This window comes from Corvus kubaryi, unplaced genomic scaffold (genome assembly GCF_017639235.1).
Source record: "Corvus kubaryi isolate FWS band 111438036 unplaced genomic scaffold, C.kubaryi_AGA036_p1.0 37308, whole genome shotgun sequence".
Taxonomy (NCBI): Eukaryota; Metazoa; Chordata; class Aves; order Passeriformes; family Corvidae; genus Corvus; species Corvus kubaryi.
Window position 1 is genome coordinate 15,771,751 of NW_024581096.1, and position 27,456 is coordinate 15,799,206.

Genomic DNA, 27,456 nt, shown 5'->3' on the forward strand with positions numbered 1-27,456 from the left:
GCGGCGCGGCGGACACGCCCCCGTGGGCGGGACGCGGGCGGCGGGGCCAATGGGAAGCGCCGCGCTGCCGCGCGCGGCCAATAGGGAGCGGCGCTCGGCGGCCGGCGGGGCGCGCGGCGCCGCACGTGGTGACGGGGGTCCACGTGGGCGGCGGCCATGGCGGTGAGAGGCGGCGGGTCCGGGCCGGGGGCGGCCGCGGGGATGATCTGAACCAAACCGAGCCGAGCCAAGCCAAGCCATACTATGCTATGCTGTGCTGTCTTCTCCCCGCAGGGCTCTCCGGAGGCGGCGGAGGAGGCGGAGCAGGGCCCAGAGCCCCCCGCCGGGGGTGCGGCGCGGCGGGGGAAGAGGGCTGCCCCGACAGCCGCAGCTCCGCAGCCGGCCAAGCTGAGCCGCGCCGAGCTCTACAAGCCACCGACCAGCGAGGAAATGACCCAGCTGAAGGAGACGGAGGATCTGTTCCACTCCAGCTTGCTGCGCCTTCAGGTCAGCTTGGAGGGCCCCGCGAGGGGAGCACGGGGGGCTGCGGGACCCGGACTCGGAGATGACCTGGGTTATCAAGCTGTGTTAGGTGAAGATCAGCTGTAACTAGGTCATAGAAACATAGAACAGGTTGGCTTGAAGGGGCCTTAAAGATCACCTAGTTTCAACCCCCCCCCCCTCCCCCGCCACACCTTCCACTAGACCAGGTTGCTCAGAGCCCCATCCAGCCTGGCCTTGAACACTTTAAAAGTGCGGCATCCACAGCTTCTCTGGGCAACCCATGCCAGTGCCTCGCCACCCTTTACAGGGAAAAATTTCGTCCCAGTTTTTAATCTAAACCTACTCACTTTCAGTTCAAAGCCACTGCCCCTTTTCCTATCACTGTATGCCTTCGTAAAAAGTTCCTTTCCAGCCCTTTTATAGCCCTTTCAGGTACTGGAAGGCTGCAATAAGTCTCCTAAGAGCCTTTGTTTCTGCAGGCTGAATGACCCCAATGCTTTCAGCCTTTCCTCATAGGAGGCATCCTCCATCCCTCTGATCATCTTCTGTGGCCTCCTCTGGGCTTGCTCCAGCAGGTCCCTGTCCCTCCTGTGCTGGGACCCCAGAGCTGGATGCAGTGCTCCAGGTGGGTCTCAGCAGAGCGGAGCAGAGGGGCACAATCCCCTCCCTCCCCTGCTGCCCACGGGGCTCTGGATGCAGCCCAGGACACGTTTGGCTCTCTGGGCTGTGAATGCCATGGCCGGGGCATGTCCAGCCTCTCACCCACAGCACCCCCAAGTCCTTCTGGGCAGGGCTGCTCTGGGTCTGTTCATCCCACGAACCAGGTGTAGCCCTAGCACTGGCTGTTGTTGAACCTCATGAGATTCTCATGGGCCCACTCCTTGAGCTTGCCCAGGTCCCTCTGGATGGCATCCTGTCCCTCAGGTGGTTCTAACATTGGTGATTTTTACGAGGAACAGCTTTGATCTCCTGGCTACTTGCTGGTGTCAGTGGCAGGATCTCTAGGGCCTGGTTTGTGGTGGGAACCTGCGTGGTTGTTTCCTGCAGCTGATTCTCTGTTATATAAACAGCCTTCCTGAGAGCTATGCATGTGTGAATTACATCAGGGTTTTTTGCCTGGACCTTGGTTGGGATGGAGATGATTGCAATCCAGAACTCACAGGAAATGGCAGGAACTGATCAAACTGCCAGCTCCAGGTAGGGTTTGTGGAGACAAAACTGGTGTGTTCCCTAGCTGACCAGCTGCTCTTTGCACCACGCTCCTGGTTGGTGCTGAAGGACAAGGTAAAAGGCAAGAGCAATTCCAGTGTTGCAGCTGCCTTTGAGGGTCCCCTTTCCCCCTACAGATCGAAGAGCTTTTGAAGGAGGTGACATTGAAGGAGACCAAGAAGAAGAAGATTGATGCCTTCCTCCATGAAATTAACAGCCTGCTGAGCACCATCCCAGAGACCCCAGAAACTGAAGTATGTTCCACAGTGATGGAAGAGGTGGCAAGACCCCTGTCCTGTATGGAGCAGGAGCAGGCTCTGCTGTTGCTCTGCAAGCAGAGCTCCTCATGGACTTTCTCTCTGAAAAAAAAATACTTTGCTTTTTCTTGGAGGAAAAAGGGGGACACTGTCTTTAAGCTCTGGGTGCAGCTGTGCGGGAAGTGGGGTCTTGGTCCCCGCACATCTGCTGTTGTTGATGCCTAGAGCATTTTGTGTGTCCTGTCTGTTCCCAGCTCACTGACCAGGCCTGGCTTTCCAAGGATGTGAAGGTCCCGTTCCTGCAAGTGCCGTTCAATGTGAAGGGCAGGTTCCACTTCGTGCCCCCAGCCGAGCTGAAGGTGGTGGGCAGTTACCTGCTGGGCACCTGTCTTAGGCCAGAGATCAATGTGGACGTTGCAGTGACCATGCCACAGGTGAGTCTGGCCATGCCACCACCTAAATGGCCTGGGGCCTCCTGGAGCTGTGTCCCCTCCTGTCCTCTGTGACCCTTGCCCTCTCCATTCCTCAGTGAGGTGGCAGCATCTGGACATGCAGCGTGACTTCCTTGAGGAGCTGGGGAGTGTGGTCTGGTCTCTTGCTCTATCAGAGCTTGCAGCTGTTTGATCTTAGTTCCTCATCAGCATCTTCCTTCTCTCTGCCTGGACTGAACATTGCCAGGGAGATGCATGCTGTCTGGTTTTGTACCCCATTGCATTTCTGTGCCAGCTCCCAAGACAGTGTTACAGGGAGGGAGATGTTTGGAGGCTGGTAACCTCCCCTTGCTGCCCAGACTTGCTTATAAGAAAAGCTTGAGACCAAGCACACCCTGTTTGGCTGTGTGACTGCTCATCTCCTGCAGTCCTGGAGCCTGGTGAGCCAGCAGCAAGCTCCCGACCGACTTGGAGCTCCTTGGTGCTGAGACAGGGCTGCTTGTGGGGCCAGGGAGAGCTGTGGGTGGTGAGGTGCCTTGGACTGAACTGAGCTCAGCAGGCAGGTGAGGTGGCACTGCCCCGTTCCTCTCTTCCCAGGAAATCTTCCAGGACAAAGATAACCTGAATCAACGCTACCACCGGAAGAGAGCCCTCTACCTGGCCCACATCGCCCAGCATTTGTCCAAGGAGAAGCTCTTTGGCAGTGTGAGGTTTGCCTACATGAACAGCAACCATCTGAAGCCCATTCTGCTCCTGAGGCCTCAAGGTGGGACTTGACCCTTGCTCTGGTGTGGAGTGTGACTGGATACTGGTGTTGGGTGGAGGGTGGTGGTGGTGGTCTCGGTCTCGTACCGTTTAGCGACCCTTTGGGGAGGGATCAGTCTGGGGCTGCCATCACAACTTGTGAGAAATGAGACAACTCTTAGTTAAATAAAAATTAAAATAATTTATTGAAAACAGAAAAATTGAACAATTACAGAAATTAGAAAAATATAAAAATTTGGGATGCTATGGCTCGATAGATGGTATGCCCCAGGAACACAGGGATTTGAGATCTTCTGGCTGAGACAGCACTGGACCTCAGGTAGAGAAAAAGAACTTGCAGTGCTGGGCTGACTTTTGGCTGGTCCAAAAGTAAAAAAAATTACTAAAGGCTCCTTAATAGGAGTAAGGCTTCTAATGCCCAGCACTAGATATCCACCACAGCTAGCCTGCAGGGGATCCTCTCGTCTCTCTCTTTTTGGAGCCTGTCTCGGTGGTTTATAGTGCCTTTGCTCCGCCCCAGCCCGCCCCTTTGGTTTAAAGTGATTGGTGCTTTCCCTTTGATAGATCATCTCCGTCCGCCAATGGCTCATCGTTGTCAGAGGGGTGGTATTAGTTGAGATAAGGGTGCTAAAATGCCTTCATTAAAATTCAGGTTGCCACGGAGCTTGCCGACAGGGTTAACGGCTACGGGGCTAAAAATAGCTGCTGGCTATTAGAACTGGGGTTTTTGGAGTTAGTCCTTGGAGCCAAAGTGCAAGTAAAAACACCTAAAAAAATATTAAAATACATCCAACACATCTCAAAACACTTGTAAAAGTATACAGTAAACACAGGAAAGGTAACTCTTGTGGTTTGAAGTTTGAAAAGGGAGCATAAGTTGGGGATTTTTAACTGGGAAGGGTGCAACTGTCTTAATAAACTACTTTGAACAATTGAAAACACTGATAATGGAGCTTGATTTTTGTACCTGGGCTGATTTTTACATTTAAAATATTTAACTCAGAATTAATTAATTAAAGCACTTAATGTGCAAAGACCAAGCACAATTAGGGATTTCATGTATGACACAACTGATGATAAATTTTGGGTGCTTCTCAGTTGTTTTCTCCCTTCATCCAGAGTCTAGTCCTCAGGGTCTCTCCCCTTCCCAGTCCTCCTCTGCAGCTTGGCTGGGCACCCCAGCCTTGGCCTCACTGGCTGGCACATCCTGTGGGTACTTCAAGGAGTAAAAAAGTAAACCCTACAAAACACGTCTGTGTCCTGCACTGCCCATCCTCCCTGCTCTTCCCAGCCCTGTTCCCCACCGTCCTCTTGCCTTCCCCAGGAACCTGTGTGCAGCCTGGCTCTTCCCTGATGGGATGATGTGGGATGCATGGGCTGCTGGGGCCTGCTTGTTCCCACAGCCTCCAGGAGTTAGTGGATTGGGGTCTGGGACAGACGTGGCATGACAGGGCGAGGGCAGGCGGGGGTGCCAGGCTGGCCAGTGGGGAGGAAGATGGGACTGCGATATGAACAGTGTGGCCTCAAGGTCATCATTGGCTCTGGGATGTAGTCACTCTGTGCTCTGAGATGATTTCCACTGCTGCAGAACTTTGCTGGGAAGGAGCTTTTTCCTTTGCCCAGGCTGGGCATGCTCTGTGTTTTTCCAGTTTAATTTCTGACATCTCTTCCTCCTGCACATCTTCCCCCTGGTGCTTACAGGCAAGGATGAGAAGATGGTCACTGTCCGACTCCATGCTTGTCCTGACTCAGGTTTCTTCAAACCCAGCCGCTTCCATCCCAGCAAGAACAATGTCCGGACCACCTGGTTCATGGAGCAGAGCACCCCCAAAGAAGGTAGGGCCTGGGGCTGGGGGAACATGAGGCTGTTTGTTTCAGGCAGAGACTGCACCCAGTGCCTTCGGGTGGGTTTGCTGCCGCCCTTTTCTCTGGGCAGGCGGTTGGTGATTGGGTCCAACGTGCTGTCATCTGCCCACACAGGAGCCACTGAGCCACCGACCCCCCACTACAACAACTCCATCCTCTGTGACACAGTGATGCTCTCCCACCTGCATTTCTTGTCTAACGCAGCCACGGACTTCCCAGGCATGAAGGATGGCCTGGCCCTCCTCAAAGTTTGGCTGAACCAGCGGCAGCTCTGCAAGGTATGTCCTGTGCCAGGGGAGGCTGTGCTTTCCGGGCTAACCTGCCTTTGGCCTGCTGTCCTTCCTAGGCTGGAAAAGGTGGTGGTTTGGTCCTGGTGCATGGGGTGGTGGCTTGTAGCTTTGCTTTGACCTGTGTTAGGGTTTCATCCTAACCCGTGGATTGTAATGGAGTTGTGGTACCTCTGTTTTCACAGGGCTTGGGGTGCTTCAGTGGCTTCTTGGTCTCCATGCTTGTTGCCTACCTGCTGATGAAGCGCAAGATCGTCAAGATGATGAGTGGGTACCAGGTGTTGAGAAGCACTCTGCAATTCCTGGGTGAGTTTCCAGGGGCCTCTCTGGACTGGGAAAGGTTGGTGTCTCTGCACAAAGCCTGAACACAGTGGGGGGAGAGGCCATTGTGGTTTTTCTTTCTCTTGTGCTAAGCCCATGTGGGAGGGATGGACGGGAGGGGATGAGCCAGCAGAGCAGGGCTGGATGATGCAGCTTGCAGGAGGGTGGGTAAGTCCCATCATGAGGTGGAGGCTGGCATTATATTGTAGCACTGTTGATGTTGTGAGACCTTGGTGGTATTGACACATAACTGTGCCACTGTCACCAGGGGGAGAGATGTGGATGGTGGTGTGACTTGTTCCTTCCTGTCTGCCCACAGCCACCACTGACCTGAGCGTGACAGGGATCAGCCTAGCCAAGGATGCTGATCCCTCCCTGGTAAGCAGCCCTCTGGGGGCGGTCTCATGCCTGTGTCTGTCTGTACTGTCACTGCTCTGGGGCAGGGATGTGCCTGTTGCAGGGATGGCAGATGGCAACGATGTTGGGGTGTCTTGGTGTCTGTGATGTGCTGAGTACTAAGGACCATGTTTGCTTTTCCAGCCTGTTCTGGATGATTTCCACCAGGCATTTGAAGTGGTCTTTGTGGATCCCTCTGGACTGGTGAATCTCTGTGCTGATATGACTGCCAGCAAATACCACCAGGTACTGTGCAGGTTGTGGTGGTTCCTTGAGGTGCTGTCTTAGGAGTGAGCTCAGACAGGCACAGAGTGGTTAGATGTCTTTGAGGAGGATGTAGGACCAGGGAAGGATGTTCACTGTGGCTTTTTAAGCTTTTACCATCTACAGCTTTGAAGACTGGAAGTGAATTTGGAGACTTAGATGTACTGCTGCCTTGCTAGTCTTGCTGGAGTGATGTGGCTAGGTTGTTTCCCTCTTTGTGTGCACCTTTGTGTGAAGCCAAGCAGCTGTTTAGCAGATGTAACTGTTCTAAAGGAGAAAAGAACCCCACCTTGATGGCAGGGATATTAAGAAGGGACTATCTGGCCAGCAGCAAGAGCTGCTTGTGACTTGGCTTCATGCTAAGAACAGAGACTGGGATCTGAGTAAGCTGCTGACCATGGAACTGGGCTGGCCCTGGCTGATGGGGGAGCACAAGTGACCACTGCTGGAGGGATTTGCTTTCCTTCCCCCTTTGCATTCATGCTCCTGCACTGCCTTCCCTCCTGGCTTAGGTCCAGTTCGAAGCCAAGCACTCTATGGAGATTTTGGATGACCGGATGGTGGATGGCTTTCAGGTGCTGCTCATGACCCCAAAGCCAATGCTCAGGACCTTTGACCACGTCTTCCAGTGAGTCTCAGTGTGTTGGTGGAGTGGTACTGAGGGAGCCTGTTCAAAGAGGAGTGAGCTGCTTCTGGCTTTGTGCTGGGGTAGATTTGGACTTACCTGGTGGGAGGTGGCCCTGCTAAGCTCTGAGATGGACACTGGTACCTCCTTGCACTGGGCTGTTCCACTTTTACTGCCTAGATAGCTTCCCAGAAGGAGGGTAGCAAGCCTTGGAAACAGTGACCAGCATCTCCTGAGATGCCAAAGTGCATTATTGTAGCAGCCATCCTGGGCTAGGGCCCTCAGTTCCCCACTTCATCCATCCTCTTAACATATCCTTCTCTCAGAAAGGATTTGCTGGCAGAGGTAGGTGACCAGCTTCTCTTCTTCTCCATAGCCTGAAGCATGTTTCCAAGCTTCAGGGTACTTGCAAGAAGATGCAGCTGCTGAATGAGCTGATGGATCGGGGTGGGAACTACGTGGCTGCGGCCCTGCCCTTCGTTGTCTCACTGCTGGCACGTGGTCTGTCTGGGAGAGCACAGCTTGTGGCTCACTCCATGCCCCAGATCTCTGAGGTAATGCAGCTTGGTAATGACACTGCATCCTTTGCAGCTTGTGGGGTCTTGAGTGTCTCTTGTTGCACTACAGAGCACAGGGAGGGCATCCCAGCTCACTGGGGAAGGAGACAGGCTTGTTCCCTTTGTTGGGAATACAGAACCTGAGGCTCTGCACTGGGCTGTGGGATGCAGCTGTGTGGCTTAGTCTGGGCACGAGTCCTGGTCCAGTAATGGGGCAGGGTGAAGACTGCTTTTGTTTTCATTGCAGAGACCTGTTAAATAAGGCTTTACCTGTCTGTACTTGTCTGGGCACCTGGGAGAACATAGCAGGAGGTTCATCTAACATCCCAGTATCCCAGAAGCTGCTCCTCCACAAGCCTCACCTCTCCTTGTGCTTCATGTTCCTCATTTTTCCACAGTGGCCAATTGATGCTGAGCCCCCAAAACACAAGGATGTTGGGCCCCTGACGTTTGGGCTCCTGTTTGTCCCAGAGTTTGCTGCCAGCACCCTGGAGAAGGGTCCGCAGGCTGATCACCCCGAGGTGAGGGGAGCCCTGCTTGTGCTGAGTAAGAGCAAAGCTGGTGCTGTGCTGTGGTTGCAGACAGCTCTGAGGCTGGCTGGTGATCGTGGGAGGGTTTTGTCTGGCCCAGAAATGACGTGTGTCCCTGGTCTGGCTTGGTCAATGTGCCCCCACAGGCCTTGGAGTTCCGGACCTTCTGGGGAGAGAAGTCGGAGCTGCGTCGGTTCCAGGATGGCAGCATCTGTGAGGCGGTGGTGTGGGAGGCCAGCTCAGTCTGCCAGAAGCGCCTCATTCCTGAGCAGATCATCCGGCACCTGCTGAAGCTGTAAGTTGCACTGAGCAGCAGCTGTGGGTCACTGCTGCTCTCCTGCTGTGTGTCCTGTCCCTGGTGACCCCATTGTCAGCTTCGTGCTTTGTGAGGTGTTTCGGATTTGTAAGGTCTGGAAGTCATTTTAGTTGTCCTGATGTTGTGAGCCGCTTCCCAAGAGTGGATGGGGAGGATGAGCACCTGGTGCTGTAGCCTCTGCTGGAGGTGATGCTAAGGGCAAGGAGGCAACATGAACATGCAGATGGGGTGCTGGGATGCTTGTCAGAGCTGGAAGAGAAGCTGTCTGGACCTTGGAGGACATTTTCATGAAATCCTCTGTGACCTTGTAGTGGTTCACAAGAGGGTCCTCCCTATGGCATTGGAAAGCCTCTCTGCTGCAGTTTATACCGTCTGCCAAAAGTGAGGCCCTCTTCCACACAAAGGAGGGTTTGCCTGTGCCTCTTTATCCTGACCTGAGGATGGGTCTTGTGAGGGAAGGCAGCACACTTGGCTTTGCATCCTGTGAAGCTGCACAAGTTACTATTCTGCTTTGGGTGGATTACTTGGGCAAGGGAGGAATGCACAGAGATCTGTCTTTTCACCAGGACCTTTGTTTAGAGAGGGATTTCTCATCCTTGGGCTGACCCATGCAGTGTCGATAGGATCAATGGGCTGGCATGTCATAGCTTTAATGCTCTGTTGTCTTTTCACACGCAGGCATGCGGACATTCCTGAGTCTTCCATCTGCTACACAGGAGCCCTGCTGGAATCTGTGATCAGGACTGGGAAAGAGGTATGATTGGTCTCCCAGTGGGGCTGGAGCTTTTTCCAGGAAGAGCAGTGAGGGGAGGGCTGTAAGGAAGGTCATTTTAGTGGCCCTGAGGCAGCTGGGTGGTTCCCAGGAGAATGTAGTAAGGGTAAGGATCTACCAAGTCTTTTATGGCAGCCAAGGCATAACTACTGAAATCCTCTTGCTTTAGCACTCCCCACACCTCATTTTCCCCTGCAAGCATCCCATTGTCCTATTCTCTCTGCTTCTGCCCCTCTGTCCAGATGTCTGAGGATATATTGCTGTCGCACAGTGCTCCTCTGGCTGCACCTTTGAGGTACTGCATCCTGCAGGACATGGGCCAGACAATTCTGTGCTCCCATCCGTTAGGTCCATCTGGGAAACCCCCGAAAAGGATCTTTCCTGGCATATTGCAAAGTGCTAGATTGTACTCTGTCTGAATGTGCAGCTGAAACAAAGAAACTCCACTTTTAGATAGAAAAGATGTGTCTTGGAGGCTGGGAAATGTCCCTCCTTACAACTTCTGCTTTCCAGCTTGTGAAATTAAAGTCTGGAGATGAGCCATCAGCACTTTGGCACACTTAGTTGGTCTTTTTTGTACAACCAGCTCTTTACCTGGTTGTCAGATGGAAGAAGAAATTGTTTCCTTTCCTCTTTTTAAGGTCTAAGGGGTGCACATTTGATGGAAAGAATGTCCTGTGCCAGGACCAATTGCAGTCTGGGCAGAGTTGTGTGTCAGATTTGGGATGAGATGCTGATTTTCACAGCCTGTTGTGTGGTGAGGCAGGAAGGTCTGTGTGCTGTGTCCTTTCAAGCTGGTCTGGGGTTAGCAGGGCTGTTACACCCCAGTCTGACAGGGGATGCACTTTCCTGGAGCTTGAGGGGTGCTTAGGAGTCCCATTGTTGCCAGTCCTTGAGGAACAAAGTAGAAAGTTGCTGTTGAGTGTGGGGTGGTGGGTACAGGGGTGTCTAGTCTTCCAGCTGTTTGTGTGCAGTCAGCCTGGGGAGCCAGCAGTGTGAGGATGGAGGGGATAAAGGCAGAGGAAGGGTGCAGCCACAGGCAGGCCGGGGTTTGCTGTTTGTGGCACACCCCACAGAGGGTGCTGCTGCTCCGCCGGAGAGCCCAGGGTCAGAAAACTCCAGGCGGGTTGGCTCCTTGTGTGGCTCTCAGCTGCCTCTGAGCTGGGTGGTTTGGTGTCACCAGTGTGTCCTCCCTGTTCAAGCTCCTCTGCTGTTATTTGGGGAGGTGGAAGCAGGGAGGGCAGCACCAATTCTCCTTTTGGTGCTTCTCATCTGCCCTCCACAAGGCTCTTGTGATGCTCTGAATGTTTTCTGTCTTTGCTTTTGCCATGCTCCAGAGCTCTGCCCTGGCTAAGGATGTAGTCAGTGGAGTTTTCTGTTAACTGCTGCCTCTGTTGACGTCATGGTAACTGCTGGGGAGACAGTGGCAGGGCTCTCACCTTGCCAATGTGTGATCTCTTTATTCCCGGATCATTCTTGGCTTCTCCTTTATTATAGCGATTGCTGCCAGTACAGCTCTTGGTGCTGCTTTAGTGTTTTGCAAAAGAAATAATTGTATTTGCCACTGGAAATGCAGCCTCTAGGATGCCTGTGGCTGCTGGGGAGTCACATCCAGCCTTGCCCTTGTCTTTCCTCTCTTTCTGACCTCCCCATTTTGCTGAGTGCTCTTGCCAGAAGCTGCTCCCTGGGGTAGCAGTGCTGGCTCCTCAGAGCTTGGCTGTGATGCCAGCCCATGAGGGAGGTGAGCTGAGTGCAGGAGCAGTAGAGGTGCATGGAGAGGCTCCCTGTGTCTGCAGGCATCGGGAACGGGCGAGGAGGCCATGGTCAGCGTCGTCTGCTCCTACAATGACCTGAGCCGCAAGCTTTGGAACCTGAAGGAGCTGCCGCTGACTGTGACGGCTGTGCAGGGTGTCCATCCAGCCTTCCGCTACACGGATGTGAGTGTCCCGGGGCATGGCCATGCATGGGGGTCTGCAGCGAGCTGGGGTGTACCCTGGCGTGAGGGAGGACCAAGAGAATGGGTCACTCACTGGTTTTGTGGCTCCTGAGAGCCCTTGGGGCGATGTGGGGCCTCTTCTTTGCTGTTTGTCCTTTGTGTTAGCTGTGCACAAGCTGACCAAATCCTCTGTATTGGAGGGCTTTGCTGGTGTGGGAGGTTTGGGTGAGGGGAAACACATTGTCAAGAGGTTTCTGCTCCCTGTTCTCAGTTGCTGGGTGGCTATTCTCTTTCAGGTCTTTCCTCCCATTCCTATGAAGCCGATTTACTCCTTCCATAATAGAAGCAAGCACTTGCTGCTTCCTTCAGAGGAGAAGCCCTGCCCAGCCTACATAACCCCTTTGAAGGGTAAGTGGGGAGAGATGTGAGTGGGAGATGATCCAGTGGAGGGAAGTGGAGGCAAGCAGTGATGCTGGCTCTGTTATTGCTGTGTTGGTGTGCTGCAGGCAGGAACAGAACCGTAGCTCCTCCTGCCCTCCTGCCATAACCTGTAGTTCCAGACACCCCTATCCAACGCCTTATTTCTGTGTGGGACTCACTGACTTCCTGCTATCCCTTCTTTCCCAGTCATCTGCCACATGGAAGGCAGTGGCCAGTGGCCACAGGACAAAGGAGCTATCAAGCGCATCAAGGCCGCTTTCCACCTCCAGCTGGCTGAGCTCCTCCGGCAGCAGCACCAGCTGGTTTGCAGGCCTGCAGTCACCCACACTGACGTGTACAAGGTGGGGGGGTCCCTGGAACCTTTTCCAGGCCTGACCTTACTGAGGGGGGGGGGGGCTGTGGCAGTGGTCCCACTGGACAAAACCAGTATTTGGATGGTGGGCCTAGGAAAGAGTGTGGTGAGACTGCACTGATGTCAGGATGCTGCTCTTGTATCCCTGAGGGTCAGCATAACACACACCATGCTGATTGTGTCACCACCAAGCCTGACTTTGCCTTGTGCTCCCATCTCAGGATGGCTACGTTTTCCGTCTCCAAGTAGCCTACCACCGGGAGCCCCTGATTTTGAAGGAAGTGGTCACCCCAGAAGGGATGCTGAAGTGCCAGGACACAGAGGAATCTCAGCAGCTGGAGCTGGAGACTTTGCATCTGCCCTATCTAACCAGCTCTCTGCATGGGTAGGTGAGGCAGAAGGTGCCTGAGGGGGTCAGAATGTGGAATGTGGCTGAAACCAGCATGGAGGTGCCTGTGGATGCTGGAGGGAGATGGTGGGTAGAGGAGCTTGCTGTGGGAAGTGGCTCTTCAGCCAACCTTGTGAGAGGCTCTCCAGAAGGATTAAGGGATGGGTGTGGGTGTGCGTGGCACAAGTTGTCACCCTGAGTTCGCTGGTGTGGGGAAACAAGTACTAAGAAGCAGCATGGTTAGAGAAGAGCATGAGGCAGCTTTTTCCCTTCTTCCCCCCAAAATCTCAGCACCTGCTGAAAGTCCCTGTGCTTGTGATGCTGTGTAAGTGTTCCTTGCAGATTTTTGCTCCTCTCTTCTTTCTTGCGAAATGCCAAGAGGCTGTTGTGGGTTCTGGGATGCATGGGCTGAGCAGTGGCATGTCTCCCTCCTCACAGGCTCCAGCAGCAGCACCCTGTGTTCGGCAGCACTTCCCGGCTGGCCAAGCGCTGGATCAGTGCCCAGCTCCTGAGTGACAGCATCTCTGAGGAGTGTGTGGACCTCCTTGTGGCATTTCTCTTCCTCCACTCAGCCCCGTTCACACCACCCAGGTGAGGATGAGGAGCCCAGGCTGGCCCGATGAGGATTTAGTCCCTTTCATTACCTGGGATGGAGGAAGGGTGGGATGCTGCTCAGGCAGGAGGTGTTGGGAGAGTTCATAGCAGGGAGCATGAGGCCCCTGTGCTGCCAAAACACTGTCCGAAGTCCTGTTGGGAGTTGCCAGAGGAGATGGAGACACTTAGCACTGCAGGGCTGTGGCTTTCCCTGTCCTGTGCACTGCAGAGAAAGGGGGAAAGCAGGTAAGGGCGGGAGTGAGTGTCCTTGTGGCCTCTAGGTGCTGGGTGCACCTGCAGGGTGTCTTGTGCCTTCTGGAGGACTGGTGAGGCCTCTCATTTTGGGGGTGATGGCCAGGAGAAGCAGGGTGAGGGCTGTGTTGTGGCTACCAGCATGCTGGGGCTCCTGGGTTCCCTGGGAAGGATTGTAGGGGTGCTGGCACCTCCAGCCTCCCTTCTTCCTGGAGGAGGCTTCCAAAGGAAGGACGAGGGGTCGGCCCCTGAAAGCTGAATGGAACAGTGTGTTGGTAGATAACCCCAGAGAACCAATTGCTTGCTGGTCCCTGGCAGACAGATATTGTGGGGCCCAGAGGAAGTGAAATGAAGTTAAAGGAAATGTTTTTGTTCTGTGTGGAGTCAAAAGGTTACTCTGCCCTGCACTCGGGGTAGAGTTTCCTTTCCCAAAGTAGCAGGAACAGCAGTCTGATGCCTAGAATGCTCTCTTGTCTCCTAAAATAACAGAATCCCCATCTTCCCAGCTGTCTGGCTTTGTGCATGTGTTGTGTTGCAGGGAAAGAGGCACACTGGGAACTTGGCTGGTGTTCAGACCTGCACCAGAGATGGGAGCAGCCTTCTCTCCACCTCCTCCTTGCTCCAGACCCAGGAGTCTGGATGGGAAGAGCATCAGGAGATGGGGCAGCTGCGGGGGGGCAATGATTCACATTCTGCTGGTTTCTTTTTCCTGAGGAGTGGGGAACAAGGGGGGAAAGACTTTTCCTGGAGATTTGGAGAAGAGGAAGTGTCTCAAACTCATTCTGGACTTCCCTTTCCCACTACAGACATCTCTTCTTGGGTTGCATGTGGTTTGGGCATCCACTAAGTCAGCCCCAAGTGCAGCCCTTCTTGCTGCCAGGAGAGCAAATGCTGATGTTGAGCTGTTTTGTCCTGCCTGCAGCTCTCCACAGGTGGGGTTCCTGCGCTTCCTCAACTTGCTGGCAACCTTTGACTGGAAAAACAACCCTCTGATTGTCAACCTAAACACTGGCCTCACAGGTGAGCAGGCAGCAGCTAGGAGAGCTGCAACATGAGATTCTTGAGCCCTCCTCAGTCAGTGCCTGGCTCCAGATCTCCTGGATACAGGAAAGCATCATAGCTTGTGCTGGGGGCAAGGAGATTTTCCACTCCTTTACTCCTGTCCTGTCATGTTTAACTTGCCTACAGGATGGGTTTGGTTGTGCCATGTGTGGTTTTTTTTTTTTTTTTTCTTGCCTGCCTCTGAGAAGGTGGATCTCAGTGATGATGCTCTGCTCCTTCTGGTCTTGTTGAAATCTGTGACAAGTGTGGGTGGTGTTGCATGTGGTGGTGTCTTTGAAGCCCTCTGTTCCTGCCCTCTAGTGTTTTGTCTGTTGATTGTCTTTTGGATACATGCTGGAGCCACAAGAGCCCATGGGATTGTCTTGACTCTGCAAAGTCATGGGGTGGGGGAGATAGTTACACCCGGCTTTTAAAGCAGATTTATAAAAAAAAGGTAAAGGTGTTTGGGAGAGAATTGGGTTTTGAAAACTGGTATTTTCCAAAGCGCCCTCCAGCTTATTTTAAGGAACTAAAGAGCTATTTATTTCCCCATTTGAGGGGAAATAAAAGACAAAAGATAGAACACTATTTGAATAATACAAACTGTCACTAGCTTACAATGTGAGTTTCCAGCTTGTGTCAGTTCCAGTGCCTGCCATGCTTGAGCCCGCCTGAGTGGGTTTAGAGCAAAGGTCCATCTAATGAGAGTGAGGAGCAAGCCCGAGGTGAAGGAGCTCTGGTTGCATGCGTATTGTGGGATCAGAGGGTGGGAGGGGGTAAATCCTGCTGTGCTGCCATTTCCTGGCTGTGATGGGGGTGATGAGGGTGGAGGGCTGTGGATGGGGCAGAGCATCTCACCTGTCTGCCTGCCCTCTCCAGACTCTGTCTGCACAGAGATCAAGAACAAGTTTATAGCAGCTCGCTCTCGCCTCCCTGTCATGTTCCTGGCCACCCCCAAAGACCAGTGGAGCTCCATGTGGACCCGGGAGCGCCCCTCAGCACAGGTGAGCTATGCCCTTTGTCAGCTTGCCTCTGGTGGCTGCTGGCTTGGGGCAGTTCCCTGTTCCCAGTGCTGGAGCCAGCTCTGGCAGCCCTCTGAGGGAGTGGGGTCTCTTTTACATCCAGGACTGCCAAGTTTCACCCTCTGACTTCCTTCCCTCCCCAGATCCTGCAGCGCCTTGTCCTACTTGCCTTGGAGTCTCTCCGTGTCCTGGAGGAGCAGCTCATGGACCCACTCAGCGACCAGGATATGAAGGTAACCCCCTGGGGCAGCAGCACAAGGGTTTTCAGGCTCTGGCCAAGCAGACTGGACTGTGGTGGTGGTCACTGGGATGTACTAGGAGGTTTCAGGCTGTGGCCATGTGGTTGCCCTGGTATGTAGAGCTGCAAGGATGGGAGGAGGCAGGCTGGTGTCCCTCTGTGCCACCCTGCTTCTGGGGGACCCGTCTCTGCACTGCAGCTTGGGGTGACTAGGACAAGTTTATTCTCTGGTTTTCTTGGAACATGAGAAAACCCACCATATTCCTGTGCCAAACCAGTAGTAGTATGTCCATGACTGGATCAAATGGTTCCTCTGGGAGACTCTGTTTTGGAGTAGCTGTGCAAATCTGGCTTGTGTGCTCAAGTCTAACCAAGCTCAGGGTGTTGGAGGTTTTGGCAGGACAGTACCAGGCACTCCAGGACAATGTTATTTTGGTTTGAGTGGAGTAGTAAAGCTCTTTGTAGTTTAACCCTTTTCAGTTTCTCAGTGGTTTTATTTTTTAAGTAAACTAAAACATTCATTACTGCGGTGGACCTGAGACATGTAGATGTAGACATGTTCATTTGCCCTTTAAAGGGAGGTATATGTGTTTTGAAGGGTAGTTTGTTGGGGTATCAAGTAGTGAACCAGGAAATTGAAGGTGAAAGGACTGAAAAAGCCAAGCAGTGGTTAGATACGGCAGATTCACATTAGGGACAAAAAACCCCAAACTAAAACCAAAACCAGAAAGCAGCACATAGAATGGATTTTTTTCTGCCTAGGCAATATAAAAAGGACTTACTAACACTGCTTTCAGTCCTGCTGCATTTTGCACTGGAAGTATTATGGGGTGAGATGTACTTGAGGCAGTAGCAGCGTGTGTTACAGGGCTGTGAAGGAATGAGACATGTCCAGTGTGCTGCAGTCACAGTGCCGGGCCAAGACTCAAATTCAAGAGGTGCACTGTTGGGGTGAGCTGGGAAGGGTTAGCTTCTAAAATGAGCTGTCACCTGGCAAGAGCAGCCTCCCAACACCTTGACTCAGCCTCCTTGGGCCACCTTCTGTCTTCCTTCCTCTTGCCCGTTGCAGTGGGAACTTTTGTTATTGCCATGGAATCCCTCTGGTCTGTGCCAGTGTCCTCTCAGGCCTGTGATGTTCCTTAGGGATAAACATGGGGTGCCATTTCCAGGGCTGGTAATGCATTTGTAAGCAAAGCTTGGGGCAGGGAGGAGGGAATAGCCTTTCCAGTTTAGTTTGGAGTTGCCTCCTCTACAGTTGTCTCCTGTTTCTAAGAGAGTGCTCCAAGTTGTTTTTTTGTCTTTGCATTTGGGTCCCATGGGATGTGCCTGCTGTCATGAAGATGCAGACATAGGTTTGCTCCCAGGGCACACACAGAAAGCCATGGACTTGGGCACTGGGTGGGACAAGTGGTCTGTGTGGACTAGAGCTAGGAGTGACTCAGTGCTGGTCACTGATGTTCTTCATGTGTGTTCTCTCCAGCCTGGTTGTAAACCAGCTCCAAGCCATGGGTTTTCTTTCAGTCCCGAGTAGAGCAGTGTCCCATGCCTCTCTGTTCATGTCTCTGCATCATTTGTTCCATTTGAAAATGTACACATAGTTTTAAGTTTTTTCCATTTTAATACAGCTGTATCCACAGCTAGATCCTGCCTGTCCAAATATTTACGTGTCTGGGATTGCTGCCCTCCATTAACAGGGTTTTGCTCTCACCCTCTATCTGCTTGATGGAAGATGCTGTTGCCCTCTGGGGCAAATCCTGGCGGACAGATGGGGCCGTCCTATTATTGAGCAGCTCCTTGTGTCCCCTGGGTGTTGTTCAGCTCCTGCTGGCTTCTTGATTCCCCTCTTCATCCTGAGACTCTGCCATGTGCAGTGCGGTTATCTACCTCAGCTCACCTCTTTGCCCCTCTCTCAGCTGCCCACCCCACTAGCATTTACTCAGTAGGCTTCCTGGGGTCCGTGACAAACTTCTAACATTAATCTCACAAAAAATTCGGTTTACTGCTTTCTGAGGAGAAGGGGACAAAGTGCAAACAAGGACTTGGGAAACCTTTCTTACCTCTCCTGCTTGCTTCTGTGCTGTATTGAGTAGCACTATTTGTTTCTCCGTGCAGATGGTCTTCCGCCCTCCTTTGGACTTCTACGATGTCCTGATCCACCTGAATCCAAACCAGATTCCTCGGCACCTGGAGAGCGTGGACCGGCCGGTGAAATCAGTTTCCCGTGGTGTGGTGAAGAACAGCTCTGCTGTGAATATCCTCTTTCCTGTGGTGGGTTATGACCCTGTGCAGTTGTACCTGCAGGACCTGAGGGTAAGCACGGCCTGTTGGGGAGGCAGAGGGGGTGCCCAAGGGGGAGCTCCCTTCTGGCATTTGGATTGCCTGCCACTGCAGGACGTGGCTGGTGACATCTTTAGGTGTTTGCATGGGATGGACATTGCTTCTCCAGCAGAAGTCCTGATGAATGCGCCACCTCCTCCATGGAAATGGGAGGGCTGCTGTGACGTGAGAATGGGCTCAGATACAAAACACCAGGAGCTTTTGCTGAAGAGCATTGTATTCAGCACGAAAGTGTCTAGGCCATTTGTTTCCAGTCAGTTAATTCACTTTTCGTGGCTTCTTGCACCGATTGGTGTGCACGATGGGCAGTAACCACACACAGTTTCTGGGGGGATGTACAGGTATCCACGGCATGGTCCCAGTAGGCTTTCTGCTGTTAGGCCAATGGTTGTGCGAGCCACAGGGGATCAGTGTTGGTCACAGGGTGGTTTCTCTGTGTCTGACTGCATGCGTAATAACAGAGGAAGTTGGTAATGTGGGAATATGGAGAACATCAGTATCCAAAGTCATCAACCATGTTCTTTTCCACCATGAGGCCAAGCCAAAGCCTTGGCAAGCTGGGGAGACATGCAAGGTGCTGGATGAGAGCAGTGATCCTCCCTGGATCTGGACAGCCTGTGCTTTGCAGATGTGCAGCATCTGGCACTTTGGCCCTTCCCACTTCAGATGTGGTAGCTGGGTTAAATGCTAGTGTTGGGTGTGCAGAGAGGTGGGGCTTTGGTGCCTTTTTGTCAAAGCCTGCCTTGACTTGGAAGTGCCATCATCCCTTACTGACAGGAGTGCTGTGAGCAGTGTCAGAACTGTCAGCATGGGAATCTAGGCTGGCTGTGGCAGGAAGGGGGCTATGAGGGTCTCTGGCCCTGTTCCCCACTCAGGACAGAGCCAGCTTTCATGTTAGAGCAGGCTGCACAGAGCCCAGTCCTGCCGAATGCCGTCTGTCTCCATGGATGGGGGTTTCCTACCTCCCTGTCCTGATGTTTGGCCACCATTGAAAAAGTGGTGCCTGAACTGAAACTCAGTTTGGGCCGGAAGATTCTGGGCCCTTTCAGTTCAAGCTCCCCTTTCACCTTAACCAGGTACCTTAGGAGTTGGGCAAAGAAAACTTGCAAGGGTTTCTTTGAAGGTTTTCTCATCCTGGGCATAGCCCTGTTACCCCCCAACTGTGTGCCAGCCACAGAGCATGATAACCTGTGCCTATGGGAATCTGCTGTGGCTTCAGCAGAGCTTCCAGGTCTGCCAAGGTGCAGGCTCAGTCCTCCTGTCACCCACAGCAGCTTGGGACAGTCTTGGGTGGTGGGAAAGTGAGAGACAGGGTTGTGTGAAAGTCCTCATGAAATTGAGGAAGACCTCAAAGTTGACACACAATTTCCCTGCAAAAAGCAGTGCTTCTTTAGCTGGAAGGACAGGTGGGAGAGGAGGTGCCCAGTGCTCTCCTCCCTTTGAGAAGGAAGGTGGACCTGGAGGTCCTGCAGACATGTTGTAGAGAACACTGGGGGATTTCTTGGGGCAAGAAGAAAGGGGAGAAGCATCCCTCACAAGTGTTTTAAAAGGGAGCAGGAAGCAGATTTGGAACTGTTGGCTCTTTAACTTTCCTTCCCGGTGTCTGGGTCTGAGGAGTCATGTCAAGACCAGCCCCTCCCTTTTCAATGATGACTGTTTGACCTGCTGCCATATAACCTCAGCCAAGAGGAATAGATGTGGATAGGAGATGGAGTTTTTTAAGCCTGAAATCCTTTTCCACCCAGTGCTAGAAGTGGGTTCTAGAGCTGAACAGAACCTTTCAGCAGCTGCCAAGGTGCTGGAGATCCATGGGGACAGAGCCTCTGTATCTCTGAAGGGGTCAGGGCTAAGCAGCCCTTGTGGAAACCTGACAGAAGGAAGACTGCTTGCGTAAAGAGGAACTGGAGGATGTTGGATGAGGTGATTGCGAGAGCTCTCTGGAAAGGTTGTTAAATGCTTGCAGCAGATCTGGCTGTAGATTGAGGGAGTCAATCAGGAAACTCATCAGAGTTTATAGGACACTTTCATGCATCTAGACAAGTTGATGTCAGTAAGTGGCTCTGAAAGTGAAAGGTAGAGAAGAGATTTTCCTGGAAGGCAGCTTTTATTAATCCTCAGGCAATTATGATTTACTTGGTCCAGTCAATAGTGACATCCAAACTGCCTGAATTTTTACTGCTTTTTACTGCCTGTTTTTATTAATACAGGTTATAATAGATTTGGAATAGGGTTTGGTCAGGTTGCAAATTTACAGCTGCTCCTAAATCCAGTACGCCAACATCCCAATGAAGAAAGATGGATGTGAGCGAAGGTCACATTGCCTTGTGGAAGCAGTGTTGATTCTCTTGGTGTCCCTTGTTCTTTGACCTGAGGGTGCTTAGGAGGGAACAGATCATGAACTTGTTGAAGCTTTCTCTGAAGAATGTGCTGTGGGGCAGAGAGCCTGAAATTGCCTCAGCATCCCTGTCTGGGGGGCTTTTCTTTGTCTCGAAAGCTCTTAGATATGGTTTGTTCCCTTATGGCTGTCATATTGGAGGTATCTTGCAGTAACAGTTTGCTTGTCATTCACAGCATCCAGATCAGTAGCAGGCAGAGCTGGAGGGGCTGATGAATATCTGTTTTTCTAGGCAAACAGGTGTTTCTTCTCTTGGAAAAATCACAGAGGTGATGCTGCACACGGTCTCGGAGAACTCAACCATATCTAGTTAGGCTGGAAGGCCTCAAAAGCTGATTTTGCACTGCAGGACCACTGGAAGCTGGTGATGCTGAGCTGTCAGTAGAAGCCACTCCATCCATCAGAAATCATCTGGCTTCATGTCTCAGTGTACTGATGTTGTTGCTTAAAGGCAGGAGCTTTTCATTGACTTTGGCTTTGCTTGGTAGCCTCTCCAGCACCTCTTTGTTTCTCCTTCCCTGGCTCTTGCTGCTCTAAGTAGTGTTCAGCTCCTCCTTGTCCTGCGGACTGGGAGCCCTGGGGGTCATCCAAACCCTGCAAGAAGTTGGTGCCAGAAAGGAGCGTGATGACAGCAGTGAGTCTTTATGAGAGATCTTGGATGAGAAGGCAGTTTGGACACAGAACTGACTGGCTTTGATTCAGAGTAATTTGCTCTCTCTTAACATCACAAACCACAGAACTGAGCAACAGGGCTGAAGCCATGGCTGACAGTGCAGCCCTCATGGGTTTGTAGCAACAAAGGGAGACATCTGCCACACAGATGCTGTGGGATTTTGTGTTCTTCTGTGGGCAGAAAAGAAACATCTGCCCTTTATTGAGATTTCCACATGGAAACAGGATTTAAATGCCTTGGTGTTTTGATTGAATTGAGAGGGGTAGGGCGTAGCTTCTTCCCCAGTGTGTTTGGGCTAGTAACCAGGAGATCTGCTGTTCTGTCCAGCCTGTTTGCCCCTGTTCTTCTGAAGTCAAAGGGATTAGCAAGGCAGTAGTGCTCTGGAGCTGAAGGATTGCTGTGTGCCTTCTCCAGGGAGCTTAATCAGAGTAGAAAATTAGAGGTGTAGAATCCTGCTTGAATTTTTCCTTCTTCAAAGAGATGTGCTGCAGGAACTGGCATGAGTTGCTCTGGTGCCTGGAAGGCTGGGTAGAGATGAAAGGCTGGCTGTGGGATTCAGGCAGCAAATTCTTCAATTCTAGAACAGATCTGATAGAAAAGGCCTGTTCTGTGATCCTGTGTGCCAGACATCCCACAGAGAGGGCTTCTCTAGAGCACCAGCCCATCAACAGCCTCCCTGCTACTTACAGTTTGGAGCACCTTGTGTAGCAAACCCTGGGTTGGCTTCTGGTAGGGATTCTCCAGCAAGGCGAAATTGAATTTAAGTGTCTCAGATGAAGCTCCTGTTGAGTCTCTGTTATGACTGCTGGTCTGTGTCATGGTGGCTGTGGAGCTGCAGAATCCCCCTATGTTTGCTAGGGATGTGGTGTGAGAAGGCTTAGTCAGTGCAGCTTTTGCTTCAGGGTGGCTTGGCTGTTCTCTGGACTCAGGAGACCATCCAGAGGACACAGGGCTTGTGGCTATGCATGCCATGCCCGTCTGCCTGCATTCCAGACCTCACAAAAGCCAAAGGCTCTGGTCACCTCCCAGAGCTGTTCACTTATGGTGGGGTACGCTGGGTGAAGCTGCCTGTGCCATGTCCATCTGTCTGTCTGTTATGGCTGTGAACAGACCTCACATTTCGTACTGAGTCTCTGGTCTCACCAGTTCACTGATGGGATGTGCTGTTGTTCACTGAGATTTAGCTTTCTTGGGCTGCACATGCCAGAGGAAGAGCTTGTTGCAGAGGAGCTGCCCATCCTGTGAGATCTATTCTGTGTGGATGAGCAGGAAAATGCTTCCTGCTTTACTATAAACATCCTTCCCTCTAAAGCAATGTTTTGCATTTTTTGCACCTTAAGGCAAGAGCTATCGGGAAGACTTGGAGCCCTTTCCTTTCTTCCTCTCATGGTGTAAAAATGTGCTACTTCATGTTAGGAAGGAATTAATGATAATAAAAAATATCTGTCTCCTAAAATATATAAGCTGTGATTATGTGATGTAGCTGGAATTGGTGAAATCTTTCGAGGTCAGTCTGCTCCCTTCCTGTTTTGACTGACAGAGCTGACTCCTCCTGTGGTGACACCAGGTAGACAGGGACAAGCTGAAAAAACTCTGAGGGCTCTCATATTATGTAGGAAATTTCCTGTCTGGATCTTTGCCCTTGGAAGGGCAGAGGTGGCAGGAAATCATCTGCTCCCAGAGCTGCAGAGCCACTACGAGACCCTTAGCACTGTGCCCAGGGCTGGGGGTGGATACACACGTGTGTGTGTGTGTGCCCACCTGCTCAGCGAGGCATCAGCCCCGTGTGCTCCTGGGGAGAGCTGACAGGGGACTTGTGGCTGCATTTCTTCTGTGTTGGTAATGCCCTCCCAAAGGCCCTGGAGGATTTGTCCTGCAGGAAGTAACAGAAGGCTTTTCTCTCAATGGTTTGGTGGATTGACATGTTTGCTGATGCAGCCAGGAGGATGCGGGTGCCTTCTTTCCTTTATGTGTTTTTTTCCTGCTGCCCCAATTCCCAGGACAAGGGTGTGTATGTGGCTCTCAGGTGGAAAAGTTTGCATGGTTTGAAATCAGTTTGAAACCTTTTTATCAGCTGAATCCTAAACTTTACACCTGGATTTCGTTTGTCTTTTAAAAGAAAGTCACAGAGGTAGCCCCAGCCTGGGGTTACTTGGACAGTGCTCCTTGCTCTGCTGGCTCGTGGGGGAGGCTCTGTGTCACATAACTGAGAGCATCAGGGCAGGTCACAATAGGGTGACAGGGACCTCAAAACGTTAACCACAAATGTTTGTTGGAAGTAAGTAGCTTTTAATAGGGTTTTACACTGGTGGATTCCTTGCTAAGAGCACTTAAAATGCTCTGAGCACTGAGCAAATGTTTACTGATGCATTTGCCTTCTGAGCTGCTGTTGAACGAGGAAATGCTACTGTAGGACACATTTTTGTGTGTGGAGACCTCCCTAAAAGGCTCTTCCAGCAGCTGTGATGCAATGGTCCTAATCTCTTTGTAGGAGCAGTGAAAAAAATGGGTGGATAAAGGGTGAGATGGAAGAACCCCTATCCCTAAACAACAGTGTAGATGCTTAACTAGTAGATAGTTAACTAGCAACAAGTAGATACTTAACAATGTAGATGCCTAACAACTAGTAGATACTTAACTAAGTTACACTTAGCTCATTGCAAAATCCATGCTTCAGATGGAGCTGCTTAACCTGGTAATCGCATTTTAGATCCAGGTATTGTTTTACTCACTACATTTCCCCACCCTTGTCATTCCTTTAAGCTGCATGGTTTCTTACAAAGCTCTGTCTAATCTTCTTCCAGGTGCCATATACACCTTCTCCCTGGACAATGAGGCCTCTCTAAACTGAAGCCCTGAGCTTGCAGGTCCCCATGTCTCTGCAAAGTGGGAACCAGCTGTAGGTTTTGCTGATGGCAGGGATTTCCCTGGGCCTTGAAAGCTGAATTGCAACCAAAGAACAGCTTGAGAAGGGAACAAACACACTCCCTGCCTTTTCTCTCTTTTCTCTGAAACTTTTGCCAGAAGAAGGTGTTTGCAGGCTCAAACAAGTCCAGTGACACTGGGCAGAGAACATGGGATGTAGAAAGGAGGGTGAACTGTTTGCTTTTACTCCTTAAGCCTCTGAACAAACAGGAGTGCAGTGACTAATACACCAGACCCTTTTAGTGCTGCAATTTCCCAAGAACTGGATGGGCATCTCCACAGCTTGGTAGGCCAGCCTGAAGTACTACCACATGGATGATGCTGGGGGCAGGACAAGTGCTGGGATTTTGAATTGGATGCCGTCCTTTTAACATCTGCCATCTGCTCCCTGCTGTCTGGGAAAAAAATGGTATCAGACCAAACAGTGGTTTTATTGGGAAATTAGCTGAGCCTGGGAGGGTTTCTTTGCTGCAAATGCTTTACTGGCTTCTGTCCAGCAAGATGTATCTGTGAAAAATGCTGTTCTCACAAGGAGCATTGCATGGCACTGAAGACCTCGCCCTGCAGAGGAGCTGGGCTTTTTCAGGTTCACACATGCTCTGCTCCCCTTTGGTTCGGAAAGCTGCATGTTGGTGGTCAGCGTGCCCTGAGCTTTATTGCTGATCCTTGAGCTTCCCTCCCTCCTGCTCTTTGCTCTTTGGCTAAAAGAGGAGCCTTTCCTGTTGACTGGGCTCTGGGCATAACCTGTTGCTCTCAGCATAGAAGTGCCAGGGTGGATTGCCTCTTTCTCAATGTATTTTTAGACAGTGTTTTTTCTAGACAGTTGGGTGAAATAACACCTTGATCAGGCTTGCCCCTGTGAGAGCCCATGGAGTGGGGTGAGTTGGCAGTTCTTGGGATCTTCCCATCTTGATGACCTAATTTTGTTGCCCTCTGTGAGGGCAACAACAGTCCAAACTCAAATCTGTCTGAAGAGGTTGCAGACAACACCACCCCTCCTTGCTTATCAGGTCTGTTTTCTTAAAATGCCACCTCGCCCTGTAGGATTCACTGATAACACCAACCCAGTACACCTTTTTTTACCTACTGCAATCCTGGTATGTCCATACAAGGCCCCATCCAAGCTTGTCTTTGATGTTGATTTTCTTTTCATGCACATCCTCATGAAAACCTCATGATATGGTGATGCCAGCAGAGACCTCTCTTGGTAAAAGCTGGGAAACTAAGGGGATGGAGGAGAAGGCTGAAAAGGGAGCAGAGAGTCTGTATTTGGGGCAATAGTTTGTTCTAAGGCTGGTGAAACCCTCTGCAGAAGCTTCTCCTGTACTGATGCTGGGGACTGTTCGCTCAGCCTGGTAAGTATGTCTTGTTGCCTGATGTTAATCTCCACCAAGATAAACAAGTATCAGCAAGCAGCTGCTTGGCTGTCTTGGTCAGCTTCTTACAGGGTACACATCTCTTGGTATCAGCATGTTGGGTGATGAGCTGTAGGGCCAGACTTTTGTGTTTGAGAAGTTGCTTGCACACAGCATTGTTTCCTTCTGCTGTGATGCTCATTTGCCTCCTTGCAGCCCTGGGAATCCAGCTTGTGTGGGTTTGGGGGAAGCCAGACCATGGGCTTTAGTCATCCCTTTGTGCAAGATCTCTCTTTGATCTCTGCTGCGCAGCACCACCAAAGGAGATGCTCACCGACACCACTGCTGAAACACAAGAGGCAGGGAGGACAGATTCCTGCAGGGCCTCCATTGAGCTTTCCATCTCTTTGCACCCCACAGAGCACTGTGTTACTTAAAATCTCTGCTCTTACATTTCCTTTTTGGACACTGTGTGCTGACAGCTCACGTGGGGTTTATCCTGGTGGAAGAAGGAGCTTGGATACCTTGGTTGCACAGATTGCAGAGCTTGAGATGTTGGCCTCTGGTTTGGGGTTTGTCTTCGGTGCCATGAAATGTACTGTGGCAGGACTGCCTGCTGGGTAGGGCCTGCCTCTTTCTGTCTCATGGATTGTGAAATCTTTGACATGATTCCTGGACACTGGGGAAGTACAGCTTGGTAGTGCCAGGTCAGCTGATGGAGGACCACAGTGAGGGACACTCAGTGGGTTGTCACTGAGGGGGTCACTGTTCTCAACCTGTGTTTGTTTTCTACCCAGGATGCCTTCGATGATCTTGCCTTGTTCTTCTATGACAAGCATGGTGGGGAAGTAATTGCAGTTTTGTGGAAACCTTTGAGCTTCCAGCCTCAGGCTTTTAAGGTGAGTTTTTGTCTCTGCTTTAAACTTTGTATTTATCCTGAAAGCCTTTTTTCTGTTGGTAATTGCTTTGTCCAACTCTTATCAGCCACAAAGCCCTTTGAGAAATGGAGATAATACTTCTGTTGCATCTTAGAAGGGGAGAAACCAAGACAGGGCTGTGACCACAGTGCCTTCAGTCATCAGCAGATCTGAGAAGGGAAATAGACTATCCCATTCTTATGGCTTCAGGATCTTACCCAGAAGTACCCAACCCACAAGAATCCAGGGTGGCAAGCCCAGGTGCAGAGTGCCCATGTCCCATCAATGCATGGAGCTGTTTTCCAGCTGCACTGTGTGGGCTGGCAAACCCTAGAGCGTGGTTAAGCCAGGTGTGAGGCACACTGGAGTGATTCATGCTGCTTTCTATGAAGGAAAGACGCAAAGAAACCGGTTACTCATGGCTCGGAGCTGGCAGCCCAGGCTCTTCTGCTGTCAGTCTCTGGGTGATTTATCTCCCCTCTCTTCACGGCCAGAGGGCATTGACCATTCTGCCTGGCTGCTGTTGTGAAACTCAGTTATTCACACTGGTGAAACAGAGGAGGAGATGCTTGCATCTGAGCTGAGTCTGGCTGGATTAAACATGAGGGCTTTGTTTTTGCCGCTGTTGCAGCCAAGGATATCTTCCCACCTGAGCTCTTGACACCCACCAAAAGAGCAGAGCAGAAGCAGCTCTTACTCAGCCTTGTGCTGTGATCCCCTTTGCATACTCCTGTGCCCTGCTCACACAGGCTCTGCCATGCATATGCACACTTGTCATCCCACCATGCCCCTGGCCATTACTTTGCTTCCTGACTTCGTTGCAGTCTTTGGACTGTGGCTCCAGGATGAACCCTAAAAGGGGCTGGAAGGGTCACTTTTGCACTTTGTTAGCTCTAAAAATGAGCACTGATAGTGTTGAGAAGTGGAACTTGTGGAACTGGGTGCAGTGGTGTAGCAGGGTTTGGATGTGACAAGGCAGGAGAGGAATTTACTTCTCTTACTTGGGGCTGGAAGAGGTTGCAGTGCAGCTCTGAGCAGGTGCTCCCATTTGTGCAATATTTTCTGTGTCCTGCAGGTTGCCAGCATGAAAGGAAGGAAGGTGACAACTCTGAACAACGAGCTGGTTTGTGTTCCCAATGTGGAGGCAATTCTGGAGGATTTTGAGATTTTGGGAGAAGGCCTGGTCAAAAGTGTGGAAGCTCGTACAGAGAAATGGACTATCTGAAACCACTGAGAGGTGTCAGAGTGGCCTGTCTTGAAGCAGTTTGTTCACTCTGGGTCTGTTCCTTTTTATAAATCAGTCCTAAAAAAGCCTTTTAGCTTTCTAAATCCTAGAACTGTATGTTTTACTCTATTTATGTTTATATACCTTCTTCAGAAAAGAGTGGGATCTATTACTGTTTCCAAGAATACAAATGCCTTTTTATTTTGAAGAAAATATAAAGATGGGATAAAGTTTTTGAAAGTGTCCCTGTTTCTTGGTCGTTGTAGGAATTGGAGCTGTGTTCACA

At 51.4% G+C, this 27,456-nt stretch overlaps 1 protein-coding gene across 2 annotated transcripts; it reads left to right on the forward strand.

The window, feature by feature from the left end:
- The first annotated feature begins 100 nt into the window (after nucleotides 1-100).
- Nucleotides 101-27,405, forward strand: NOL6 (nucleolar protein 6). 2 transcript variants are annotated; one of them, XM_042028735.1, is made up of 26 exons: nucleotides 101-162; nucleotides 274-486; nucleotides 1,830-1,946; nucleotides 2,204-2,383; nucleotides 2,978-3,146; nucleotides 4,847-4,981; nucleotides 5,126-5,289; nucleotides 5,484-5,604; nucleotides 5,939-5,997; nucleotides 6,160-6,261; nucleotides 6,792-6,907; nucleotides 7,281-7,458; nucleotides 7,860-7,982; nucleotides 8,138-8,286; nucleotides 8,986-9,061; nucleotides 10,876-11,016; nucleotides 11,312-11,423; nucleotides 11,643-11,797; nucleotides 12,030-12,193; nucleotides 12,635-12,787; nucleotides 13,965-14,062; nucleotides 14,963-15,087; nucleotides 15,249-15,338; nucleotides 17,456-17,653; nucleotides 25,826-25,927; nucleotides 27,021-27,405. In XM_042028735.1, the coding sequence occupies exons 1-26, from the start codon at nucleotides 157-159 to the stop codon at nucleotides 27,168-27,170; spliced, it is 3,396 nt and encodes a 1,131-aa protein (XP_041884669.1). In that variant the 5' UTR covers nucleotides 101-156; the 3' UTR covers nucleotides 27,171-27,405. The 2 variants fall into 2 exon arrangements, with proteins under 2 accessions (XP_041884669.1, XP_041884670.1); XM_042028736.1 differs by lacking the exon at nucleotides 1,830-1,946.
- The last annotated feature ends 51 nt before the right edge of the window (nucleotides 27,406-27,456 follow it).